We start from the raw sequence: 23,661 nt of genomic DNA on the forward strand, positions 1-23,661 counted from the left end.
TGAAGAATTAATGTGATTTGGAGTGAAGAAAGATGAAAAAACGAGTAGATTTGTACCATGTTCTCTCCTAGCTTGATGCTTTCTCTACCTAGCTGCAATCAAGGTAGGTAGAGAGTAAGGGGTACAAATCTACTCTTCTTTCACCTTTCATCCCTCCAAATCACATTAAATCTTCACTGATGGTAACTGGGCTGTTCATACATATGACTGTGCATTTAAAACTGCCCCCAAAATGCAATTCACGCCACAAACCTTATCCCGTGTTAATAATGTCCCCTCTGACAGTGGTATAAAAAGCTCAAAAATCAATGGGCTTCCTCAGAGGCCCTCTCTCTCTCATTTACAATAAATCCTGTTTCGGTTATAACACACAGCTATTGCAGGCATAATGCTCAGAAAAAAGATGTAGTTATTTCTGGTGTTAAATCCTGCAATAGTGTGTGTATGTTATTGCATGCAACGTTACCTAGCCCTCGTTTCCATTTACTCCGCTCAAACTCCTCCCACTTGACTACTAATTTTAAATTTGCATACATATTTATTTATCGCATGCATTATGGCATTATCGGGGGTGTTAGGGCCCTAACATGCTTGATAATGCCCTAGCACATTTTTTTTTTAAAATTTATTTATTTATGCAATTTTACATATCATAGACAGCATATACACATGTCATTGAAAAGGCTATACATAATAGGTAATCATATAAACTTAAAATGTCTTCATTTACTAACTGAACTAATTATATATGCCATTTATAAAGAATCTGAAGATCCTAGATACAATATATAATCTGGAGCAATTTAAGTAAAAATTATCAATATTACCTGGAATATAAATGCATTCTTTTCCATTTATCTATGACCAATCTAGGCAGGTTTATTTGATAATTTAGCTTCTAGGAATTTTTTAAGCTCCGAGGGTTCCAGAAACACATACCTTTCACTTGAAAATTTTACCACACATTTACAGGGAAAATAAACTACCATCTGGGCTCCCAAACGTTTTACTTTGGGACCCATCTGTAGGAAATTTTTCCTTCTTAATTGGGTGCTTCGTGTAATGTCTGGGTACATCCACATTTTTTCTTTTAGATACAGTTTTTCCCGATTTTTCAAAAATAACTTCAAGATGTTATCTCTATCTTCCATTTTTTGAAACCTTATACACAAGGTGCCCCTTGAATCAATTTGTTCTCCCATTGTTTCTTCTAAAATATTTGTAAGGTTTTCTAACTGCGCTGTTTGATTAATAGAATCTGCATTTACCTTCTTTTTAGTTTGAATAAAAAAGATTTTTTCTATCAATGGAATTCTTTCCTGAGAAAGCTGTAGATTTTCTTTCAGAAATCTCTTAAATTGTTCCATTGGTGAAATGCATTTAACAGAAGGAAAATTCAAAATCCTATCGCAATATAGCAGATTATTTTCTATTAATTCTATTCTTCTTGAATTAGCTGTTTCACCTTTTATTAATCCTATCTGGACTTGCTGTATCTGATTTATTTCTTTTTCAGAATTTTCAATTCTCTCAGAATGTTTCTTTATCTTATCTTCAGTTATTTTCCCTTGATCTTGAACTTCAGACATTTTAATTTCTAAGTTATTCATTGAAACTTTCAATTCCATTAGCACTCCCATTATATTCTCTAAGGTGACCACCTGTGTATCTTTCCCCTCAGAGCTTTCCTTCCTAGATAAAACCTTGCCAGATTGCGAGCTGTTATCCATTCTCAAAAATGGAATAGCAGCCCCTCCTTTAACGCTATTCGGTGTTGATGTTGAGGGGCCTTGGGGTAAGGAATCCCCCCCACTGCTCTTTCCTCCTTCAGCCAGTAGGGAGTCTGCAAGACCACCTCTTTTTACACTAACATCATCTCCCAGATCCCCCCTGAAGTTAGACGACAAAACCACATCTTTGGTAGGGATCGTCGTCTCCGGATTTGAGGTATGCGTCAGGTTAGGCGGTTCTGGAGTCATAGGTGCACCGGGGCTTAATGAGATCTGATTTTGACCCTGGGGTGATTGAACCTGCTCCTGGTCAGCCACCAAGTCGGATCTGCCTCCCGGTGAAACCGCATTTATTGTTTTGAGGAAGTTTTCAATCAATGGTTGAGAGAGGGCCGTATTAAGACCAGTCGGGGTCTCTGGGCGAAGTCTGCCCTTTCTCTTAGTATGCGGCATATTATTTTAGGAAAAAGAACTGCAAATTCCCTCAAAACTTCCAGGTGGTAAAACTGGGATCTCCAATAGGGGCTGAGAGAGATATTGAGTCAGAAGAAAGAAGGAAAACTTACTGTTTTTGAAGAAAAAATTGTTCTATTTTCCAAACTTCCTGTAGCTCTAAAAACAAAGCCGCGCGCCCCTTTGGCGCGCGCGGCTTTGGCAGCGCGCCGGCAATGACTGCGCGCTGCAGGGGGGGGCCGGTTTTAACTCTACCGGTCCCTCCCCTTGATGACGTCAATGGCGCGACTGGGCTTGCAGGGAACAGATGATCCGCTGAAACACTTCGTCGGACAGGAAATTCAGCTGCAGGTAATCAGAAACAGGGCCGGGATTCCTTCTCACCCTTCCAACTCTGTCCTCTCTCTCTCGCCCGTCTAAGCGCCGCAGGGGGGGCCGGTTTTAGCCCTACCGGTCCCTCCCTTTGATGACGTCAATGGCGCGACTGGGCTTGCAGGGAACAGATGATCCGCCGAAACACTTCGCCGGACAGGAAATTCAGCTGCAGGTAATCAGAAACAGGGCCGGGATTCCTCCTCACCCTTCCAACTCTGTCCTCTCTCTCTCGCCCCGCCCTAGCACATTTTGATAAATGACCTGGCATGTTTGTTAAAACTCATTCACATTTTGATCTTAACATTTAGAATTCTTATTTAGATCATGTTGCTTCTTGGTTATTTGATCATCATCTGCAAGTTAATCCTGGAAAGTCTGAGGCACTTTGGTTCAAACTTAGATCATCTCTTTTTTTATTGACTCTTGTTATGGCAGGAACCATTATTTCTTTGAAAAATACTAACAATTTTGGGAGTTACCCTCGATTCTCAACTTAGTATGGTCCATCAAGATTGATCTGTGGTGCAGAAGGCCTTCTTTTATTTCAGATATATTAATTTAAGACCATTTTTTGGAACTTCATGATTTGAAAACTTTAGTTCATGCACTTATAGCATCAAGAATTGCCTATTGCTATTCTTTATTGTTAGGCTTACCAAATTATCAATTGAAAAGATTACAATTGCTTCAGAGTACATTAGCTAGATTAATTTATGACCTTAAAATATTTGATCACATTACTCTTATTTTGTTACAATTGCACTGGCTTCTGATTATCTATTGTAATAGATTTAAAATTTTATGTTTCACTTTTCGAGTGTTACACATTGGTTATCCATCATATCTTGCTAGACTATTAATCCCTTATACTTCATTTTTGTTCAAATTGGCTTATTTTTAAATTTTATTATTTTTATGTTTTAAATTTTATCTTGTGTTTTTAGTTGTCTTATCTATATTTTGTTTGCCTTATGTTATGCTCGCCGCCTGCAGCAGCCCCACAGTACAACCTTCTCACCTTTCTAAGCAACTTCCAGGCTCCAGCTTCCCATCACTTGTGGCAGCGGGCCGTCAGCTCCGACCTTGGACTCCCGCCAGCACTTCTGGCCCTGTTCCACTTCCCGGGACTTCCAGCCAGGATGCCTTCATCCATCAGGCCTCTCCGCGGACTGACGCCGCCAGCAGTGCTGCGCCCCTCCCTAGGCACGCGCAACAGTAAACCTTTTAAAGGGCCCGCAGCGGGAACCTGGCTGCAGACCCAGATGCTGACGTCAGATCCTTCAGCGTATAAATGCTCAGGCCTCGCACTGAAGCGTTGCCTTTGCAACAGGTCTCCTCGGTTCTCTGGTGCTGAGTACTCGTTGTCTCCGTGCTTCCTTGTTTCATGTTCCAGTTTGTCTTCAAGTTCCTGTGTCTTCATTCGTCTCGTCTGTACGTTGACTGACCTCCTGGTGCCGACCTCTGCTACGTCCGACTTTGCCTGCCTTCTCCAAGCCTGACCTCCACTACGCCTGACCAAGCCTGCCTTCTCCGTGCCTTGACCACTTCTCCATGCCTTGGCCATTGATACGGATGTCCAGAGTTCTATGTTGCTTGCTTCACCTTCCAGTTGCCACCAGCTCTCTTTCAAGTTTGACAGTGACACCTCTGTTCCTATCCTCTGGACTTGGACTCTGGCGTGTCTTTGCTCAAGCACCTTCAGTCAATCCTCATTCCTTGGTGCTTGGGTTCCTGTACTGGGACCAGTCTAGGATAGAACTACGCCACCTGCTGGCTGCTGTCTCTGGGCTGAACTACTTGCCTTCGACATCCAATCTCGAGGCCCATCTAAGTCCTGCCGGCCCTGGCACCCAAAGGCTCAACCTGAGGGGGAAATGAGGGCTGGTATAGGTGAAGCTCCAGTGGCCTCTAGCTTTAGCCCACTCTACCTGCTAACAGTGGGGACCTGTAAGCTCTTGCCTGCGGGTTGCGTCAACCCCACCTCAGCCCAAGAATCCACCTCCAGTGCCACACCTTATGTGTAGTTCTTTTAACTTTCTATGTATTTTATTATGATTTATTATTATTTTATGCTTGTACCCTTATATATCACCTAGGCAATTCACAAATCTTAATAAATGTAAAAAGTAAATGTAAATATATTCCCCTATGTTCTTCTCAGAAGGGTCTATTATCTTTTTCTCTGCCAACTGTGATTCATCTTGAGTCAACTAGGGATTCTTCCTTTTGCTACCAGGCTCCTCTGTTGTGGAATTCCCTACCATTTGATATTCATTCAGAAGCAAACTATGTAAAGTTTAGAAAGGCAGTAAAAACTTTGCTTTTATTCAGGCATTTGATAACATCTTGTAACAACTAAGTGGTCACAGTTATTTTTTCAGTTTATGTATATCATTTGTGATTAATTTTAATTCAAATTTAAACTTTGTAATTGTATTTTTTGATTTTGTTTATTGTTATGATTTTCTTTTTTTAATTATTTATACCGTATTTCCTTTTGTTTTATTATATTTTGATTTTAGCTCCATTTATGTTTTATTGTACCTCTGCTTGGTTAACATGATTTACAGGCGGTATATAACATTTTTTAATAATTAATAATAATAAAGTGATGATCCAGGAAACTACACACCAATAAGTCTGACATCTGTGCCAGGTAAAATGGTAGAAACTATCATAAAGAAAAAAATTGCTAAACATATAAATAGGCATAGTTTAATGGGACAAAGCCCAATATGGATTTAACCAAGGGAAGTCTTGCTTCACCAATCTGCGGTGAGCCAGTTGATATAGTGTATTTGGATTTCCAGAAAGCATTTAACAAAGTCCCTCATGAGAGACTTCTTAGGAAATCAAGTCATAGGATAGGAGACAGTATCCTATAGTTGCTTGGAAACTGGTTAAAAAATAGAAAACAAAGAGTAGGGCTAAATGGCAAATTTTCTCAATGGAGAAATGTGAATAGTGGAGTGCCCCAGGGGTCTGTTCTGGAATAATCAATTTATCATATATTTATAAATGATCTGGAAATGGGAACAAGTGAGGTGATCAAATTTGCTGAAGACACAAAATTAATCAAAATTGTTAAATCACAAGAAGATTGTGAGAAATTGCATGCAGACTTTGCAAAACTGGGAGGCTGGGCATGCAAATAGCAAATGAAGTTTTATGTAGACAAGTGCAAAGTGAGGCACTTAGAGAAGAGTAACCCAAATTATAGCTACACAATGCAAGGTTCCACATTAGGAGTTTCCATTCAGGCAAAGGATCTAGGTGTCATCTTTAATAATATATTAAAATCTTCTGCTCAGTGTGCAGCAGCAGTCAAGAAAGCAGAGGAATGTTAGGAATTATTAGGAAAGAAAGAGAGAATAAAACAGAATATCATAATGCTAATGTATCTGTTAGTATCCGTAGCCCAAAGGACAGCCCCAGGAGCTGCCAGACTCACCCTCTATGCCATTCAGGCCATGCAGACTGCTGCCCCGCTGCTGGTTGCAATGGAACTCTTAGCCACATGCTTTCTGCTCCTCCCTCTGGGCTCCTTAGCTGTGTGGCAGATGTTAAAGGGGCCACAGTGGGAAAAGACCTGAGATACACCTTGATGACATCGACGGCTCTGCCATATATAGAGGGCTCCTGGACATCTCTGACTTGCCTCAGCAACAGGTCTTCTACCTAGTATAGTGTGTGTTATCTGCATTCCTGAGCTCCTGTGTCTTCCATTTCTAGCCTTGTCTTATCTAGCCTCAGCTTCTCTAGATTGCCTTGCCCACCTTGTCTTGCCTGCCTTGCCCAGCCTTCCTTGTCAGTCTCGTCTAGTGTCTTGTGTATGCGTCTCTCTGTCCACCCTTGGCCTGAATTCTGGATTCTGACCTCTTGCCTGGACCTGACCACATTTTGCCTGCTGCCTGCCTCTGACGATTGCCTGGCCCTGGACCATTCTCGTCCCTTTTCCCTCAGAACCTGTCCTGCTGGCCCCTGGAACCCAAGGGCTCAACCTATGGGGAAAGAGGCTGGTAAAGGTGAATCCTTAGACCAGTCTCTTGGCCAAGAACATCCGCCAGCTGTCGAGGACCTCCGAGATTCACACCGTAGGCTGTGTCAACCTCACCAGAGCAGCAGGGGTCCATCTCACTTACAGCATCACTCCATGATGTAACATCTTGAGTTGTGTGCAGTTCTGGTCACCACATCTCAAAAAAGATATAACAATTAGAAAAGGTACAGAGAATGGCAACCAAAATGATAAAAGGGATGGAATGACTCCCCTATGAAGAAAGACTAAAGAGGTTAGGTCTCTTCAGCTTGGAGAAGAGATGGCTGAGGGGAGATATGATAGAGGTCTAAATAATAATGAGTAGGGTGTAATGAGTAAACGTTAATTGGCTGTTTACTCTTTCAAAGAGTACAAAGACTAAGGGACACACAATGAAGTTACTAGGTGATAAATTTAAAACCAATAAGAAAAAATATTGTTTTTTTATTATTATTATTATTATATATAAATTTTGATGAATCGCATTTCTCACATATGTATATCAATGCAATGTACATAATCCAAAAAACAAACTTACCATAGATTAAAACTAATAATGAACAGAACAAATTAAAATTAAGGATCTTAAATCTAATTTAAAAATTAAATTTCAGAATCTTAAAACAATGAGAAAGCAATGATAAACAGATACAAGCAGTAATTATAGTAAATAATAAATACATGTATAAAAATAAGTAAAACAAATACCTGTAAAAAGAAAACATTAATCTTGGAAGGCCTTTGTGAACAGGAAAGTTAAGGGAATTCCTAAATTTAACAGGTTTTTTTTCGAGGCATAATGCCAAAGGAAAAGAATTTCAAAGACTGGGAGCCAAATAAGAACAGATTTCATGAGTGTTCCAGTCTTATCAACTTAGGCAAAGGGAGAACTAATAGTTCTGGTATTCATTGCCAAAGGAAGTGATGAAAGCTGTTAGTGTAGCTGTGTTTAAAAAAGGTTTGGATAAGTTCCTGGAGGAAAAGTCCATAAACCATTAATAAGGTGTAGTTGCAGAAGTCCACTGCTTATCTCTGGGTTAAGCAGCATGGAATCTATCTATCCCTTGGGATCCTGCCAGGTACTTGTAACCTGATTGGCCACTGTTGGAAACAGGATGCTGGGCTTGATGGACCTTTAGTCTGACCCAGTATGGCAAGTCTTATGCTCTTATCAACAACTCTATAGAGGGGTGCTGAAGTGAAGCATGTCCATTAGTGACAATGGGTTACATTTGGATCCTTCAACCCGCTGGTTTGTAGATATTTCACTATCCTTTCTTTCAGTAGAGTTTACATTAATTTTCCCCATTACCAAGGTCAGGCTAATTGGTATGTAGTTTCCAGTCTATTCTCTGTTAACACTTTTATGAAGATGGACCACATCTGCCCTTCTCCAGTTCTGTGGCACCACTCTTGTCTCCAAACAAAATTGAACAGATTTCAGTGGAGCCACCAGAACCTATCTGAGCCTCCTTAATATTGAAGGATATGTCCTATCTGGTCTCATGGCTATGTCCACATAAACACTGGCCTTTGTAAATGGGGTGGAATCTTCTCCTCTCCCACATGAAACCTTTTCAACAGTAGTGAACTGAAAACAGAAGCATTTATTTGGCATTTCTGCTTTTTCCTTATCATTGTCTCCTATCAATCTAATAACTCTATCTATGCTCTTTCTGCTTTCAGTGATGAACTTGAAGAAAGTCTTGTTGACGCACTTTCGTTCTTGAGCTATTTCTTCCTCCATTCATGCTTGTGCCATCCTGACGTCTTTCCCCGTTTCTTTCAGCTTAACTAAATATTCTTACTAGTTTTGTTCTTTATGAAATCCTTTATACTTTTTTTTTTAATGCTAATCTTTTTGCCGTAACTTTTTCAGCCACCAATTTAATAAGCAATGCAAGACTTTTTTCCATTTTATTTACTTTTCTGGCCAAGATTTGTTACCATTGGCAGCCTTGCAAGAACTGAAATTGGCGGCCCCTTCCCCTCCCTGGGAAAAATGTCCAGACTCATCGTGGCTCTGCCTACAGCCTCGCTCTTAGCTTCCATCCTTGCAATCCATCCCTGTCCTGCCTCTAATTTGCATCACCTTTTTCCTCTATTGCCCAATTTCTCCATAAGGAGAAAAACGCTGAGAGCCCGGTGCTTCTAAATGCAGCTTCCTGCTTCCACCATCTTCTCAAACAGTGTACTGCACAGGAGAGAGGAGGTACTGGTGGCAGGAAAAGGCATTAGACAGGGCAAGCCCCCAGCATTGCTGTCCAGTTAATAAGGGAGACAGTAGCATCACTTTCAGCTCCTTGGGCTCCTTGGAAAGGGTGGAATTCGTCAGCAACTCTTCTTCGCCAGGCAAGCCCTATCACGAGTTGGACTATGGCTCTTCTGAGGCCCAGTGGCTGCATCAGGATGGCTCAGGACCCTAAATGAGGTCATAAACCTTCAGCAGAGGTCACAAGTGTCTCAGATGATTGCACCTTTCAGGCATCTGCAGCTTTAGTAGTGGAAGTCTACATAGGGTCTGTGAGTAACACACACTCACAGGCCTTGATGCACGAGTTTCTGTGGTGAAAGAAAGCCATGCACAAGGAGGGATTGCGGCTGTTGCGGGGCCTGGGAGCTTGCGTTGTCTCACAGGCTCCACATCTACTTTCATTACTAATACTGCTGCCGTCTTAGGACAGGGCATGAGGGGAAGAGAGAGCAGAGTGTGCATGGGTCGGTGGAGGTTGCCACAGCTCCTCTATCTTTACCCACCACTGAACCTACCCAAAAGAAAAATGTTGCCCCCATCATCAGCTTCCCCGTTTTTCTCACCGGTTGTCATCCACCTTTGGTCCAGGGCTCAAAGTCACTGGGGATGTTTTAGAAAGACTTTTTTTTTTAAAGGGAGGTATCAGATGCAGGAAGTTTGAAGGTTGGATCAGCTGGAAAGGGATTGGCTGTGGAGGGTGAGAGAGGGGAATGACAGAAGATTGACTGGGGGGGGGTTGTAAGAGAGGAGATGGCAGGTGAGAGGGCATCAGCTGGTGGGGATGTGAGAGAAGGGTTGGAGGGGAAGAGGTGAGGCTGGGAGGTAAAAGAGAGGGGATGGGGATAAGAGTGAGGAGGGACTGGGGTGAAAGAGTCAGCTGGGGGATGTGAAAAAGGGGTGGGCTATGGAAGTGAGAGGACTCGGGGGATATAAGAGAGTATTAGCTGGAGGGGTGTAGGTTGGAAGGAGGTAGAAGTAGAGAAAGGGGAATGATTGTTGGAGGAGGATTGCATCTCTGCTAATTTGTTTTGCTTGTCTTCTGGGCTCATGTGATTTTTCAGTGCTAGAATGGGATCACATTGGCTGAAAGCTTGGGCTAGCGTTTGGCACTCTGTGCAATCACACATGTGGCTCACCCCAAAAGCCGGCCCTGCTGTTACTAGAGCTCCTTTTAATTTTGCCCTCTGTTCTTCCATTTCACTTATCTCCTCCCAACCTGCCAGTGCCTCTTTAAAGTACTTCCCTATTTGAATAAAGTCATAATTTTGAAATCCAGGACTTTGATCTTTGTTTTATTCCTTTATTTTTATTTATTTTATATATTTACATTCTGCTTTTCAGGCCTTGGATTACATTCAGGCACTGTAGGTATTTCCCTATCCCCAGAGGATTCACAATCTAAGGGCTTCATTTACTAAGCTGCGATATTTTATTGCGGGAGGGGACAAACACCACTGGGGAAGGGACATTCCCACAGCATATTTCCCCTCCCTGACTAAATATCATGGTGGTCTTGCTGTGTCATCTTTTATCACAGGAGAAACACACAACGAAATGGGGCCTGTGCACACGACGGTGGCCCATCTCAGCCAGGGCCGCCATCACTTTAAAGGCAATGCACCCCTCCCCAAAATGCAGAAACGCTCCCAGGACCACTGCCCATTCCAGAGCCACCTGCCAAGGCAGTTCCACCATAAAAAAGTAAACTAAAAAGAAAGTCAATTTGCGCAGCAATGCCTTGTTCTCTACTTAAACACCCCCCCTTAAATATATCCTCCTCCAGGAGCCCCCACAACACATGTCCCCTGGACTCCCCCCAAAAAATGTTGCTGGTTGTCTAGGGTAGGCCCCCTTCCCCCTCCCTTGCCTCAAAATAATTCTCTGGTGATCTAGGGGCCTCCCCCCCCAGACCCTCCACTTATTTTAAAATGAATTACTGATGGTGCAGTGGGGGCCCAGGATGACCCCTAGTTCTAGGCCCATTTGATGCCATTTTCCAAAATGGTGACGACTGACCTTTGCCCTTCTCACATGTTCGAGCCCATGCAAAATGGTGCTGATCGGGCCCAGAGCTAGGAGGCAGGCCCTCACTTCATTTTAAAGTATGGTGGGGAGGGGGCCTAGACTACCAGGGAATTATTGAGAGTACAGTCCTCTCTGCTGGGGTACATTCTAACTTCTTTCTCATCCTGGATAGTAGGATAAAGAGCTAGCTTGGATGTGTTAGCCAGAGCCATTGCTGTTCTGTACCTGTCAGGTTTCACTGGGTCTTTGGTTTAAGAATGCATCTACAAACTTGCTGATTATGTATTTCCGCATCTCTCCCCTCTGCTGCCTATGGAAGAGTCATGATAATTGTGGGTTGTTTTTTTTTAAAGTGACCATTAACCTGATATAGAATGTCCCCTCCGTCTTATGGTTGATTGTGAATCTGCTACCTCATATCCCGGAGTTCTTTAGTTTGTTTCCATATTCCATTTTGATTTCATTTCTGTTTTATACTGTTGATGTTTTATAGTTGTAGTCTGTGGGCTCCTGATCAGATGTGGACAGCACAAAACATCAGGAGCCTAGAGCCTCTAGCTATAAAACCAAAATAACTAACATTTAATTTAAACCAAATAATTAATGTTGTATCTGAGGCAGAAAAAGCCACAAGATAGAAAAATATTCTCTTAGTTTAAGAGACCTAGTCAAGGCTGATCAGTAGGAACAAGACATTTTGTACAAGGATTTTAATACTTGACTTTTAGGGACTGATTCAAAAAGGCTTTTCTCCTACTCTGCGTCTATGCAACAAGATCTTGATGAATCAGTCCTTAATGTTGCTAGTACCTGGATGGGCGACCACCAGGGCATATCAGGTAGCCAAGCTTTCATAGTACCTGGGGTCCTGAAGCATTATTTTATGCAGGATGGGCAACTCAATACAATTCACTTCATTAAGTATCATTCATGCATCTCTTTGCCCAAATACTTTCCAAGCTGATGTCCTGTACATCAGCAGCATTATCAAGCTTCCTCTATGCAGCCCGCACATTGTGACTTCTTTTTGTCTAACACTAACAGTTATACATTAGTTTGATTAAAAGTGGTATCAGCCCATTAAATTTTAATTTCGGCAAATAAATCACATATGGGCATTATTGGGGGTTTTTTTTTTTTTTTTTTATTACCAATGATATAGAGAAAGCAGTAATCCTGAGGAACCTCTGCCAATAGTGCCCCTGTGATGAAAAAAAGTAATTCTCCCTGAACCCAAGCAATCAATCAGGAAGCCCCTGGATCAGTGCCTATCACATACAATCTTATCCATCTTGGGCACTAGAGAGGAGAGGCAAGCCTTCCCACTCTTGAGTATCCTTTCTATTTCTGCTCATTTAAGGTATCCCAGCTTCATATGCTTTGGCTTTTGCTGTTAAATCGCAGCCAGTCCCTCCTAGCTAGACTTGGGGTCTGACTATCACTTTTCTCCCTCCTCAGTCATTCTTGCTTTCACTTTATATTCTACTGGACTCTGCCTGCCTAGAATCTTACTCCGTTTTTACAGAGGGAACACCACTGGCAGTGAGCTAAAAACACCTCTGATGTAGCAATTTTCACAGACGCAGTTTAGAGAGAGAGATTCCAGGGAGAAAAGCAGGCAGAGGAAAAGCAGTGACAGCAGAAAAAGAGCCAAAATACACCCGGATCCAGGATATCATTGAAACCTCCTAAACAAAAATACATTTAAAAGAGGGGACGTGTTTCCCTGCCATCTTTAACCCCTAGTAGCTCCTCCAGCCTACTTTGAAAAACTGTAGAGGGGCTAACTCAGTAACAGCAGTCACTCTGCCTGTACCTGTGCTTCCTGTCCTGGGAGGCTTGTACAGGTGAGGCACAGCAGAGCTCCCCAGCTGCAGTAATACTTCCAGCTCTGTGGCTTGCCCATGGTACAGGAGGCGTGAGATCAGCAGCTTCAAGGAGAACTCAGCAGGAGCTGGTGCAAGGCAAGAGGCAGGGCAGGGATGTGGCATGGGTTCCTGCTTGAGGACTGGGAGTGAGGCTGCCTTCAAGGACTGGAAGATATGACTGGGAATATTAGGGAGTAAACAGCACAATGAGTAAGGGGGAGTGAAGCGTGGAGGCGGGACACTGGCCAAGCTGAGCTACTGCTATGATGCAAATGAAACAGGAGAGAAGATCCAGACATCCCCTGCCGTCTCCACATTACTGGGCGCCTTGAGCTCTGCAACTCTGCGGCTGCAAATTTCTAAATGGGATTTAAATAATTCTGCTTTGTTTTCTCTCTCTCGAAACAGCATAAGAGCATGCCCATACTGGGTCAGACCAAGGGTCCATCAAGCCCAGGATCCTGTTTCCAACAGTGGCCAATCCAAGCCATAAGAACCTGGCAAGTACCCAAAAACTAAGTCTATTCCATGTTACCGTTGCTAGTAATAGCAGTGGTTATTTTCTAAGTCAACTTAATTAATAGCAGGTAATGGGGGGGAGGGGTGGGAAGGGAAAAAGCGTTTGTGAAGTAAAAGTTTGTGTTTCCATGACGAAAAAAGTTGTGAGAATTTCAGAGCTCCTAACCGCTATGCTTACTGCAGAGCGGAAAAAAGAAGACTGAGGGGAGACACCTGCGGTCACAGGGATAATTGCAGGCTGAGCATGCTCAGTGCACTCAGTGTGCCAGCATCAGTCAAAGCTTTATAGAAACTGACAGAAAAGTTTTCCGTAGCAGGGCTCCGTCCACTGGCATCACCCATATGTGAGGACTACCATCCTGCTTGTCCTGTGAGAAAACCCTTCCCCCACTTCCAAATAAACCCACCCCCCAAATATTAATCAGACACAATGTCAAGTTTTATAAAGTATAATAAAAATTTGCATTAATATAGGAAATATGCAAATAAATCCATGTAGTTTCCACAGAATATTCTAATAGTTGGCACAGGAAACTAGGACCTACGATTAACAAATGTTATACTGGCATATACTCCAACTACACAGCAGCACTTTAAAGTCTGAGATATTTGTAAATACAATTAACAGGATGACCATTTTCACATGGGTGACAGAATTTCTATTCCAGGCTCCATCTATTTCAAAGTTTCTAGAAATAGAGCATGCTATATTGCCCTGCATCCACATGGGGCCCCCTTCAGTCTGTAATTTAGCTTAAAGAAGGAAAACCAATGCCAAGGGGAGATGGGTCAGTTTTCTGACATTCTGCTGTCCTCTAAGCATACCTGTTAAAAGTCCAGACACAAGCAGGATGGTAGTCCAAGTCTGGGGAAGCCCTAGCTCTAGGTTGTCCTGATGAAAAAAGGGAAAAAAAGCCAAGTACTAACAGGCAAAAAAAAAAAAGCCAAAGTGACTTTTTGCCATGAATTTGTTTTGTTTGTTTTTAAGAGGGGCAGCCTGGAACCAGTCAGGCCTAAGAAGGATGAGTTGGATTTTACACCTCAAGACTTCAGGACAAAATTGCCAAACCAGCTGTCATGGTGGGAGCCAGTCTAAGCAATAGCTCAATGCAAATGTGTGGCGAGAACTCCACATCACAGCCTTGTAGATCTTCATGGCAGCTGATCTTGTGGGAGACAATCACCGCCATGACTCCAACACTGAGCAGTGTCATGGCCCACTACCTTCAGGCCTGCCTGGACATAACAGGAAATGCAAACTTCTAGCTCCTGCCATATAGTTTGGCAATGGCAATCCCAGGACTGTTGCTGTCAAAAGAAACAAGCTAGGTGGACTGAAGCCATCGTAAACTAGAAGACCAAGGCTCTTGCAGTCAAAACTTTAGTGTTTGCTCACCTTTATGACCTGGGATTGTGCCAGAATTAACTAGTTAAGATGGAAGTCTGATGCTAACTTAGGTTAATTCTGTGCAGACATCCTATTGTGAAAAAGCTTGGTATAGAAAGTGGGTAAGTCACTAGGGGCTGGAGCTCACTGACTTTGCAGGCCAAAGTGACCATTGCCAAAAATAAGATCTTCCGGGTCAGCTACTTCAGCTCAAGAGACAAAAGGCTCAAACAGAACTTGCACCATGAGTCAATACAAGTCAACATCCCATTACACAGCAGGCAGCTTCAAATGAAGAAGTCCCACATAAAAATGGGAAAAAACAGAAGTCGAGGGGAAGCTAAGAAATACAGGGCAGTTCGTCTGACCTGTGGTGAGTAAATTAATGGAACCGCTGCTATAAAAAAAAAGTGGCTTCAGGAATTCATAGGATTACAAAATTTGAGCCAGCATGGTTTTACTAGAGGTATGTCTTGTTAAATATTTTGACTGAATGACCAGAGATTTGGACCAGGGGATAACTGATTCCAGCTATGCCTTTGATGTGGTTCTGCATAGGCAACTTTAAACAGGCCGATTCAGTAAAGTCCGCGGGAGAGTGGACGAATGCCTGCTCTCCCGGCACGCACAGGCCCCTCGCAGGTGTGCGCGATTCAGTATTCAAATTAGGTGGTACGGTAGAAACGGGGAAAAGGAGGCGCTAGGGACACTAGCGCGTCCATAGCGCCTCCTTTTAGCCCGGAGCGGTGGCTGTCAGCAGGTTTGACAGCAGACGCTCAATTTTGCCAGCGTCAGTTCTCAAGCCCGCTGACAGGCACAGGCTTGGAAACCAGACGCTGGCAAAATTGAGCATCTGGTTTTCGGCCCAACAGCTGTGGGCCGAATTTTTTTTTAAACTTATTTACTCTTCGGGACCTCCAACTTAATATCACCATGATATTAAGCCAGAGGATGCACAGAAAGCAAAATTGCTTACCTTGTAATAGGTGTTATCCCAGGACAGCAGGATGTAGTCCTCACATATGGGTGACGTCACCGAACGGAGCCCAGGCGGGAAAGCTTTCTGTCAAAGTTTCTAGAAACTTTTGACTGGCCCTGTGAGGCCACTGAGCATGCCCAGCATGCTATGATATTCTCTGCCACAGGTGTCTCTGTTTAGTCTGTTATATAGCATAAAGCAATAGCAAAAAAAATAATAATAAAAGGTATGAGACCCAACTCCACGGGATGGCGGGTGGGTTCTGTGAGGACTACATCCTGCTGTCCTGGGATAACACCTATTACAAGGTAAGCAATTTTGCTTTATCCCAGGACAAGCAGGATGCTAGTCCTCACATATGGGTGAATAGCAAGCTAGAGGCTGAGTCATGTTGTATTGAGGCAACAGTGAAGTATTGTTGATGAATGAGTCAGCCGAAGAATCCCAGAACATTGGATGTAGGAGGAGTTGGGATTAAACTGGAAACAAGTTAAGACAGATTGTCCGTAGACTGAATCTTGTCTTCCTTCTTTGTCTAAGCAGTAGTGAGCTGCAAAGGTGTGAAGAGAACTCCATGTTGCTGCTTTGCATATGTCTAAGATTGACACTGAACAAAAATGTGCTACTGAAGTTGACATTGCTCTTACTGAATGTGCCTTTACTCGCCCTTGAAGAGGAAGGCCTGCTAGTTCATAGCAGAACTCTATGCAATTTGCTATCCAATTGGATAGAGTGTGTTTACCCACTGCTTTACCTGGCTTGTTTGGATCATAAAAAACAAATAGTTGAGTAGATTTCCTATGGACTGCAGTACGGTTTAGATAGAAAGCAAGTGTACGCTTACAGTCTAGGGGGTGCAATGCTGTTTCCCCTGGATGGGAATGAGGCCTTGGAAAGAACGTGGGTAAATTTATGGATTGGTTCAAGTGGAATTCCGTAACTACCTTGGGGAGGAATTTTGGATGTGTACAGAGAACCACTCTGTCATGTAGGAACTTTGTATAAGGTTCGTAGGTGACAAGTGCTTGTAACTCACTAACCCTTCTAACTGAAGTAATGGCTATGAGGAAGATAGTCTTCCATGTGATAAACTTAAGATTACAAGAGTCGATGGGTTCGAAAAGGGAGAGCATGAGTCTTGTTAGTACCAAATTCAGGTCCCAGCTTGGGACAGGTTTGTGAATTGGTGGTTTAAGGTTAGTTAAACCTCTCATGAATTTGCTTACGAGAGGATGGGTGGCTATAGATGCATCACCTGTCTTGTTATGGTAAGCAGAGATTGCACTTAAGTGTACTCATATAGATGAAGTCTGGAGACCAGAGTTCAAAAGATGGTATAAATAGTCCAGTAGAGAAGGTGTGGGGCAAGTGAAAGAATTTATGTCTTTCGTTAAGCACCACAACGTAAATCTCTTCCATATTCATTGCCAATATCCTGAAAACCTGAGTGGCTAGGGGTCCCTCAAGACAGGTTTCAGAACCACTGAACTAGATCAAGATAGCAAGGCCATAAAGACAAAAAAAACAAACCAGGACAGAACAGAATTTAAGTTAAAGGGACAGGAGGGGTGGAGGAAGGAGACAGATCATGAGTAGAGGCAGGAGAGCAGCTAGAGGGAATAAAAGGCAAAAAGACAAGGAAAAGACCGGAAGAGGAAAGAGTAATGACAGGATAGTAAATGAAGTGGCAAAGAGGAAATGGAATAAAGGAATAGCAGATCTACGCAAATGAAGACAACCTATGAATACAATATAATTGCTCTAAATCAAAATCACTTAGGAAAATATGTGGAAAGATCATGCAAAAGCTTACATTAGATTTTATTAATCATTGTACATACTGACTTCTGATAAAGCGCTTCTCTGCACCTATTTTACACAAGGATACTACACAGAATTTAGTTAGAGCAAATATAAATTTATTATGGCAAATCCTTGGGAGACACTGCCAGGCTTTCGACAAAGGGGAAAGCACTTCAGCCTGTCTCTCCCAATATCTTATAAAAGCTGTATTTTATAGGTTTGAACCATACATAGAAAATGCCTGTGACGAGGATCACTTATGCAATATGACAGTGTAATAAGCTAACCTTCTCCAGCCTGAGAAATCCCTACCCACTTGAAAGTCCCTTTGTTTCTGGCCTTGCTTTTGATGTGTGCCCTGTTTCTTCTGAACTTCTTTATTCTGTCAATAGATCAATCATTTCATCTCCAAGGGGCAGGGAAAAACTTATTTCAGTTGGAGTCTCTTGGAGCCAGATAAGCAAAGAATGCAATTTCAGCCATCTGCCATTGATAACCTCATGACCTTTAATTATAGGCTTTGTACAGCCTAAAGGTCTTCCACATATCTTCCAAATTCTTGAATCTGAGGTCAGTTAAAGGTTCATTGTATGCCAGCAGGTTCAGTTAAGTCAGACCGCAAAGGGTTCTGGGATAAGCTGAATGAGCCAAAGTCTCCATGTTACACTGCCATATATCATGGTGTGCATTGTTCTACCATTTGATGGGCAAACTGGGTTTCACTTTGGTAGGGGAGGAGAGAGACGCATTAGAGCCAACAGCAGAGTATCCATTATGGCCACTTTCATACACCTTTGGTAAGAGCTGAAAACATTTTGTTGAAACCAGAACACAAATTAAGTTTCAGAAACTGAAGCAATTTTCCCCATTCAGGTTTGTAATTTCATAGAAACACAAACAATGGTAGAACCCCCCCCCCCCCCCCCCCAAAAAAAAACAGAGCCCATCTACTCTCCAAGCCCTACCACTTTCTTACAAGATCCCCTATGCTTACCTCATGCTTTTTGGAATTCAGATATGGCCCTTGTCTCCACCACCTCCACTAATAGGCTACTGAATGCACCTACAACCATTTCTGTAAAGATTACTTCTGGGTCTACCCCTTTTCACCCTCATCCCAGAGTCTCCTTTATGCTGTAAGATATCCAATGCACTGAAGATAGATAACATTAACACTCCTTGCAACATGGATGTATGGATGACACTGAGCAAAAAGATGACACTGAGCAAAAAGGTGTCTAGACAACTTAAAAAAACTTTATGCTTTATTCAGTGTTTTCATGAAAGTAAGACTGCAATATTTTTCAAGGCAACCTGTCCCCTTTTTGTGAACAGTATACACAAAAGTGTGTCTACAAAGTTATATGCCCTAAAATTAGCCAAAATCTATACCAAGACACTATACTTCTCACCTAGTACCATAAACTATAAAGCCCTTGGAAAATATAAAATGTATAATACTTTTTTCCCCGAGAGTATGAGGTGGTTTAAGAGCAAGACTGAACATGCTGTACTGTATGCTACAAGCATACTGCTGTTTTGTGACCATGGGTAAGTCACTTCATTCTCCACTGGCTCAGGGATAAAATGAGGGGTACATTTACTAAGCTACGATAAAACAGTTTGTGAGTTATATTGCAGCAATATATTTTTTAAATTCCACCCCCTATTAAAATCAGCTGCTTTGCATGCATTGATTTTATGCATGCAAACCAGCTAATACATAGTTAATCCAATGCAAACAGCTGACTTTAAAAATCTGCTAAATTTTAAACACATTTGTGTAAGGTAGATAACCCCCCCCCCCCATTCCAAGACCTCTCTACTTTGTATAAAATACTCCCTGCCTCAACCAAATACCTCCCCCTAAGCAGCTATATCTCCCCCACCTCTCCCCCAAAACACAACATAATCCCTGGGGTCTAATGGCATTCCCTAGTCTCCCCCACTGCTCCTCCTTTACATTTAAGATGGATCCTGGTAGTCTAGAGGGAGCCACCCCCCCGAGTGTGAAGCACCCCTTAGCTCCAGCCCCACTTGATGCCATTTTCCAAAATGGCACCGACTGGCCACTTGCCCCTATCACTTGGACTAATGCTAAGGAAAATCTCCACTGCAAGGAATGCTACCTTAAGCCTCATTAATTGTTTGCAATAATCTAGTCACTGGTATCTTAATCCTTTAATATGCAGGTAGAATCTTCAGCAATGGAAGATCCAACATTCTTCCTACCATTTTAGAAAAATGGTGCAGCTCAAGACTGGAAGACAGGCTTATATATATGTTCTCAGACCAGAATACAGCGGGCAACTAATGTATGCAGATTTGATGCCAATGCTACAGTTAGGATGCTGACAGACATGTAGCATTAGAGAACAGATTAGTTTCTCAAGAGTTAGCCATCTTGATTCTTAAATATCCTTATGATTTTCAAAAGGATAGAATGGGCCTCAAATTGGTTAGTCTATAATGTGGCACCCGCCTCTTGCCATTTTTGCTACAGACTAACAGCTATCCCTATACCAAGAAATACTAGGACAGTTCCATCCCTTCATAAAAGTCACAGTAATAAACATGAAACACTAGAGTCTGATTGGGTCAAGTTTAATACACCAAATGAAACCTTACAAAAAAAAAAAAATAGCTTTCAATTTTTGTTAAACCAGAATTCTAAGACAGCCATAGCCAGTAGTAAGCCTGTTGCATGTAGGTGGCGTGATCAAGTCTGTATGGGTCCCATATGATTAGTATGGAATAAGTTTAGGCAAGTCTTCATTTCCATGATTGTATAGAACATTTGTTTTCTACTTCCCATTTTCAGTGCTGAACATTCGTATCTAGAAGAAAAACAGCATCAGTCAGCCACAATGGAGATAAACAAATGCTACTTCACTGGTTTGAAGTCTATTATTCAAAGTATTTGCATTAATGCCTCAAACAAGGGAGACCAGAAGCACAGGCACTGAGACCTTCAACAGTTGTAATGTTTGATTCTCAGGACACCCACTTAAATGTAAGACAAGGTTATAAGTTCTCAGAAGTGGACATAGGTGGAACAGTTGTCCATTTACAGCTCCCTTGTATCATGTAAAGTGCAGTCTATGGTGGGTTTTGTTTTTTTTTGAAAGATACATTTATGAGTAACAATTACATCTGTAACAATTGTTGGAAAGTCAAAAATCCAAAAACAAGAAGATATAACACACACAAGTCATGGGACTCACAGGTTATTCAAAAACGTTTCACTCACACACAGGTAAAGAAAACATGAAAACTGATTTGAAAACAGACCAATTACAATTAGTCCTTTATCAATTTATAGATCTTGTCCCATATATGAAAGTAAACGTTTTGCGATATATGTTTGTGAAGCAGATTCTTCTTGCTACAATAATTCTAGAACAGCATACTTTAACTTAAGATTTTTCCATTCACAAAAAAGTAGGCAATGCTTCACTATTCCAATACGTCCAACACTTCTCTGCTAGTATAAGAGCTCTGTGGGAATTTATCCTAACTGGGGCCCTAGAGGAATTATAAAGAACTGGTACCCAGCATTGAAAAGAAGATTCCCCACAATTATATTGTTTTAAAATTTTTTTTCCATAAATAAGGTCATTCAACCTTATCAAAAAAGACTTCAGAGTCCAGACTGACTACCAATCTCCTCCCCCCTCCCTTTGCTACAATGAAGCACCATTAAGACAGACTAGAGGAAGAATAATGGCCTTTTATAAAGCCTGATTGGTGTTGCCCATTAGTTTCTCTGAACCAATCTAGCAGCCAAGATGGGTGCAAAAGTTGATATCTTTATTTAGACAGGATACAGGCCTGTATGATTTTGGAAAAAAATCTATTTTGTTGGATTTTAATAGCAATACCATCGTCACCAGATTACACCCTTTCAAACTAACCCTCAGTCTGAGCCTACTGAAAAATCTCCCTCAGGGGCTTCAATATAGGGTCCTAGAATTTTATAGAATTAAACCCCAAACCCATCAAGCCCTGGGGACTTCACCAATTTCAGTTGGACAATAGCTTTCCAAATTTCTTCCTCATGTTTTGGAGCCTCTAAACCTATTTTCTATGCTTCTGCATAATATAAGTGGATGTACATAAGTTTCTGGGTACTATCACAGCATACAGAGTTTGAGGAATAGAGCAGTGTGCATGCTAGCTGCATATAAGCCCTCAATTTGAAGCTTATTTAAAAATTGGTTCATGGCTTATTCAGAACAGAACTCCACTGTATACAAATCCTCAAAAAGATCAGACCTGAGAGAGGCAGTTGTGTACTGTACATAAGAAATTGCCAAGCTGGGTCAGACCAAGGGTCCATCAAGCCCAGCATCCTGTGTCCAACAGAGGCCAAACCAGGCCACAAGAACCTGGGCAAGTACCCAAACACTAAGAAGATCCCATGCTACTGATGCAATCCTTTTGGAAAAGTCTCCCCAGTTCCTTACAAAGCTGAATCCCTCTTCCTTGCACCATCGTCTCATCCACGCATTGAAACTCTGGAGCTCTGCCTGCCTCTGGGGACCTGCGCGTGGAACAGGAAGCAGTTCAGAGAATGCAGCCCTGGAGGTTCTGGATTTCAGCTTCCTACCTAAAATCCTAAATTTGGCTTCCAGAACCTCTCCCCCACATGTGCCACGACAGGGTACCTGGTTACCATTCTACAAGGCCTGGTAGTTCTCAAATTGGCCAGTAATTTGCCTGTCCTATTGCCCCATTGAGAAAGCTTGAATTGATAAAATACTATGTTGCATTGGGCTTGTAATGCATTAACGCCTTTCTAATTTCTGCAATTTGTTGTTGGACATCCACATTAAGATTTTGTACATTGTTAAGCCTTAAATCCGCTTAAAGGCACTGCCCCATGAAAACAGAGATGCCATCTCAAATTTAATAGAAACAGATTTAAGTTTATTTTTGCATATCAAAAACAAATCCTGGTACTCCTGGAAGACAAGTAACAGCTCCATCTTTCTAGGGTTATTCCTGTGTCTTTCCGTACATCAGTGAGTGCTGGCTTTTTATAGGCAAAACATACAATGATCCCTAATAGGAATCCATAAATGGGAGTATCATGTACCACTTGTCTTGTGTCCAAATAAGAAACTAAATCTACGTACCCTGTAGCTCCCTCCCACTGAGATTCAATTAAGGCCTAGTTGAGACCCACGTGTCTGCCACTTACTGTCAATTCTTTGCCCCATCAGTCTTATCCTCAGGGAGACCTCCAGGACTCTAATTTCACTGGGGCCCCTCAGTCGAGACAGATATCCTGTGAGCGTATAATGTTGCCCATGTGCTCTTCGTGACCTCATGACCCTCCTTCATATTTGAACAGCCCCAAATGCAGTCCAGACGTCTCCCAGAGTCTCTCCAAGCTCAGGTCAATCTGAGTTTATTGGCTGTGTTTGTTACCCAGAATCCTTTCTGGCTTAGGCCAAGCTGCAATCTGTGTTGATTTCAGACTTCAGGCATATCAACATGCAGCCTGCATAAAAGAATTTTTGCATTAAGTTTTTTCCTTATGTGCCTAATAAATTTGGTCTCATTACCACTTTTGCTGCATTCCAAAAGATAAAGGGAGAAATATGGTGAATTCAAGTTTGCATTATTTGCATTGAGATTGCAAATTAAAAAACCACAAAAACCTTTGCAATCATGAAAAAAGGGAGGCATCCTTCACCCCAAAATATTTGTTACTCAGATGTCAACTTTATTGGCACCAGCAGCAATCGAGTGACCAAAAGAAAAATTCAGCTATATCACTAGAGGCCATTTTGTCAAGCCAAAGATCTGAAATAAGGATCTAAATAAGTAGACAATATGGACATGAGAAAAAAAAAAAAAAAAAGACAGCCATTGTAAGATATACCATAGTGGGTCAAGACCAAGGGTCCATCAAGCCCAGCATCTTGTTTCCAAGTGGCCAATCCAAGTCACAAGTACCTGGCAAGTAGCCAAAATTTAAGTAGATCAAGCTACTATTGCTTAATAGCAGTTTATGGATTTTCTCTAGGAAATCATCCAAACCTTTTTTAAACTGCTGTAACCACATCCTCTGGCAATGAATTCCAGAACTTAAATCTACATTTTTCACTCAGTGCATAGTTTTAAATGAGCTACTTGCTAACTTCATGGAGTGCCCCTTAGTCCTATTACCTAAGAGAGTAAATTTATTTATTTATTTATTTCTTTTGTATACCGACATTCG

The 23,661-nt window shown here is 42.0% G+C and overlaps 2 protein-coding genes across 7 annotated transcripts in view; both read right to left on the bottom strand.

Annotated features, from left to right (window-relative positions):
* Positions 1-12,900, bottom strand: part of LOC115079349 — a 74,394-nt gene extending 61,494 nt beyond the window's left edge. For all 5 annotated transcript variants that reach the window (XM_029582848.1, XM_029582844.1, XM_029582846.1 and 2 more), the window contains exon 1: positions 12,693-12,900. In XM_029582848.1, coding sequence (XP_029438708.1) covers positions 12,693-12,782 — 90 coding nt within the window. In that variant the 5' untranslated portion in view covers positions 12,783-12,900. The remainder of the gene's footprint in view (positions 1-12,692) is intronic.
* A 5,779-nt stretch (positions 12,901-18,679) lies between these two features.
* Positions 18,680-23,661, bottom strand: part of TALDO1 (transaldolase 1) — an 87,454-nt gene continuing 82,472 nt past the window's right edge. The window contains exon 7 of one of the 2 annotated variants that reach the window (XM_029582325.1): positions 18,680-20,269. In XM_029582325.1, coding sequence (XP_029438185.1) covers positions 20,237-20,269 — 33 coding nt within the window. In that variant the 3' untranslated portion in view covers positions 18,680-20,236. The remainder of the gene's footprint in view (positions 20,270-23,661) is intronic. The other variant, XM_029582324.1, reaches the window with a different exon arrangement.

Source organism: Rhinatrema bivittatum, chromosome 17 (genome assembly GCF_901001135.1).
Source record: "Rhinatrema bivittatum chromosome 17, aRhiBiv1.1, whole genome shotgun sequence".
Taxonomy (NCBI): Eukaryota; Metazoa; Chordata; class Amphibia; order Gymnophiona; family Rhinatrematidae; genus Rhinatrema; species Rhinatrema bivittatum.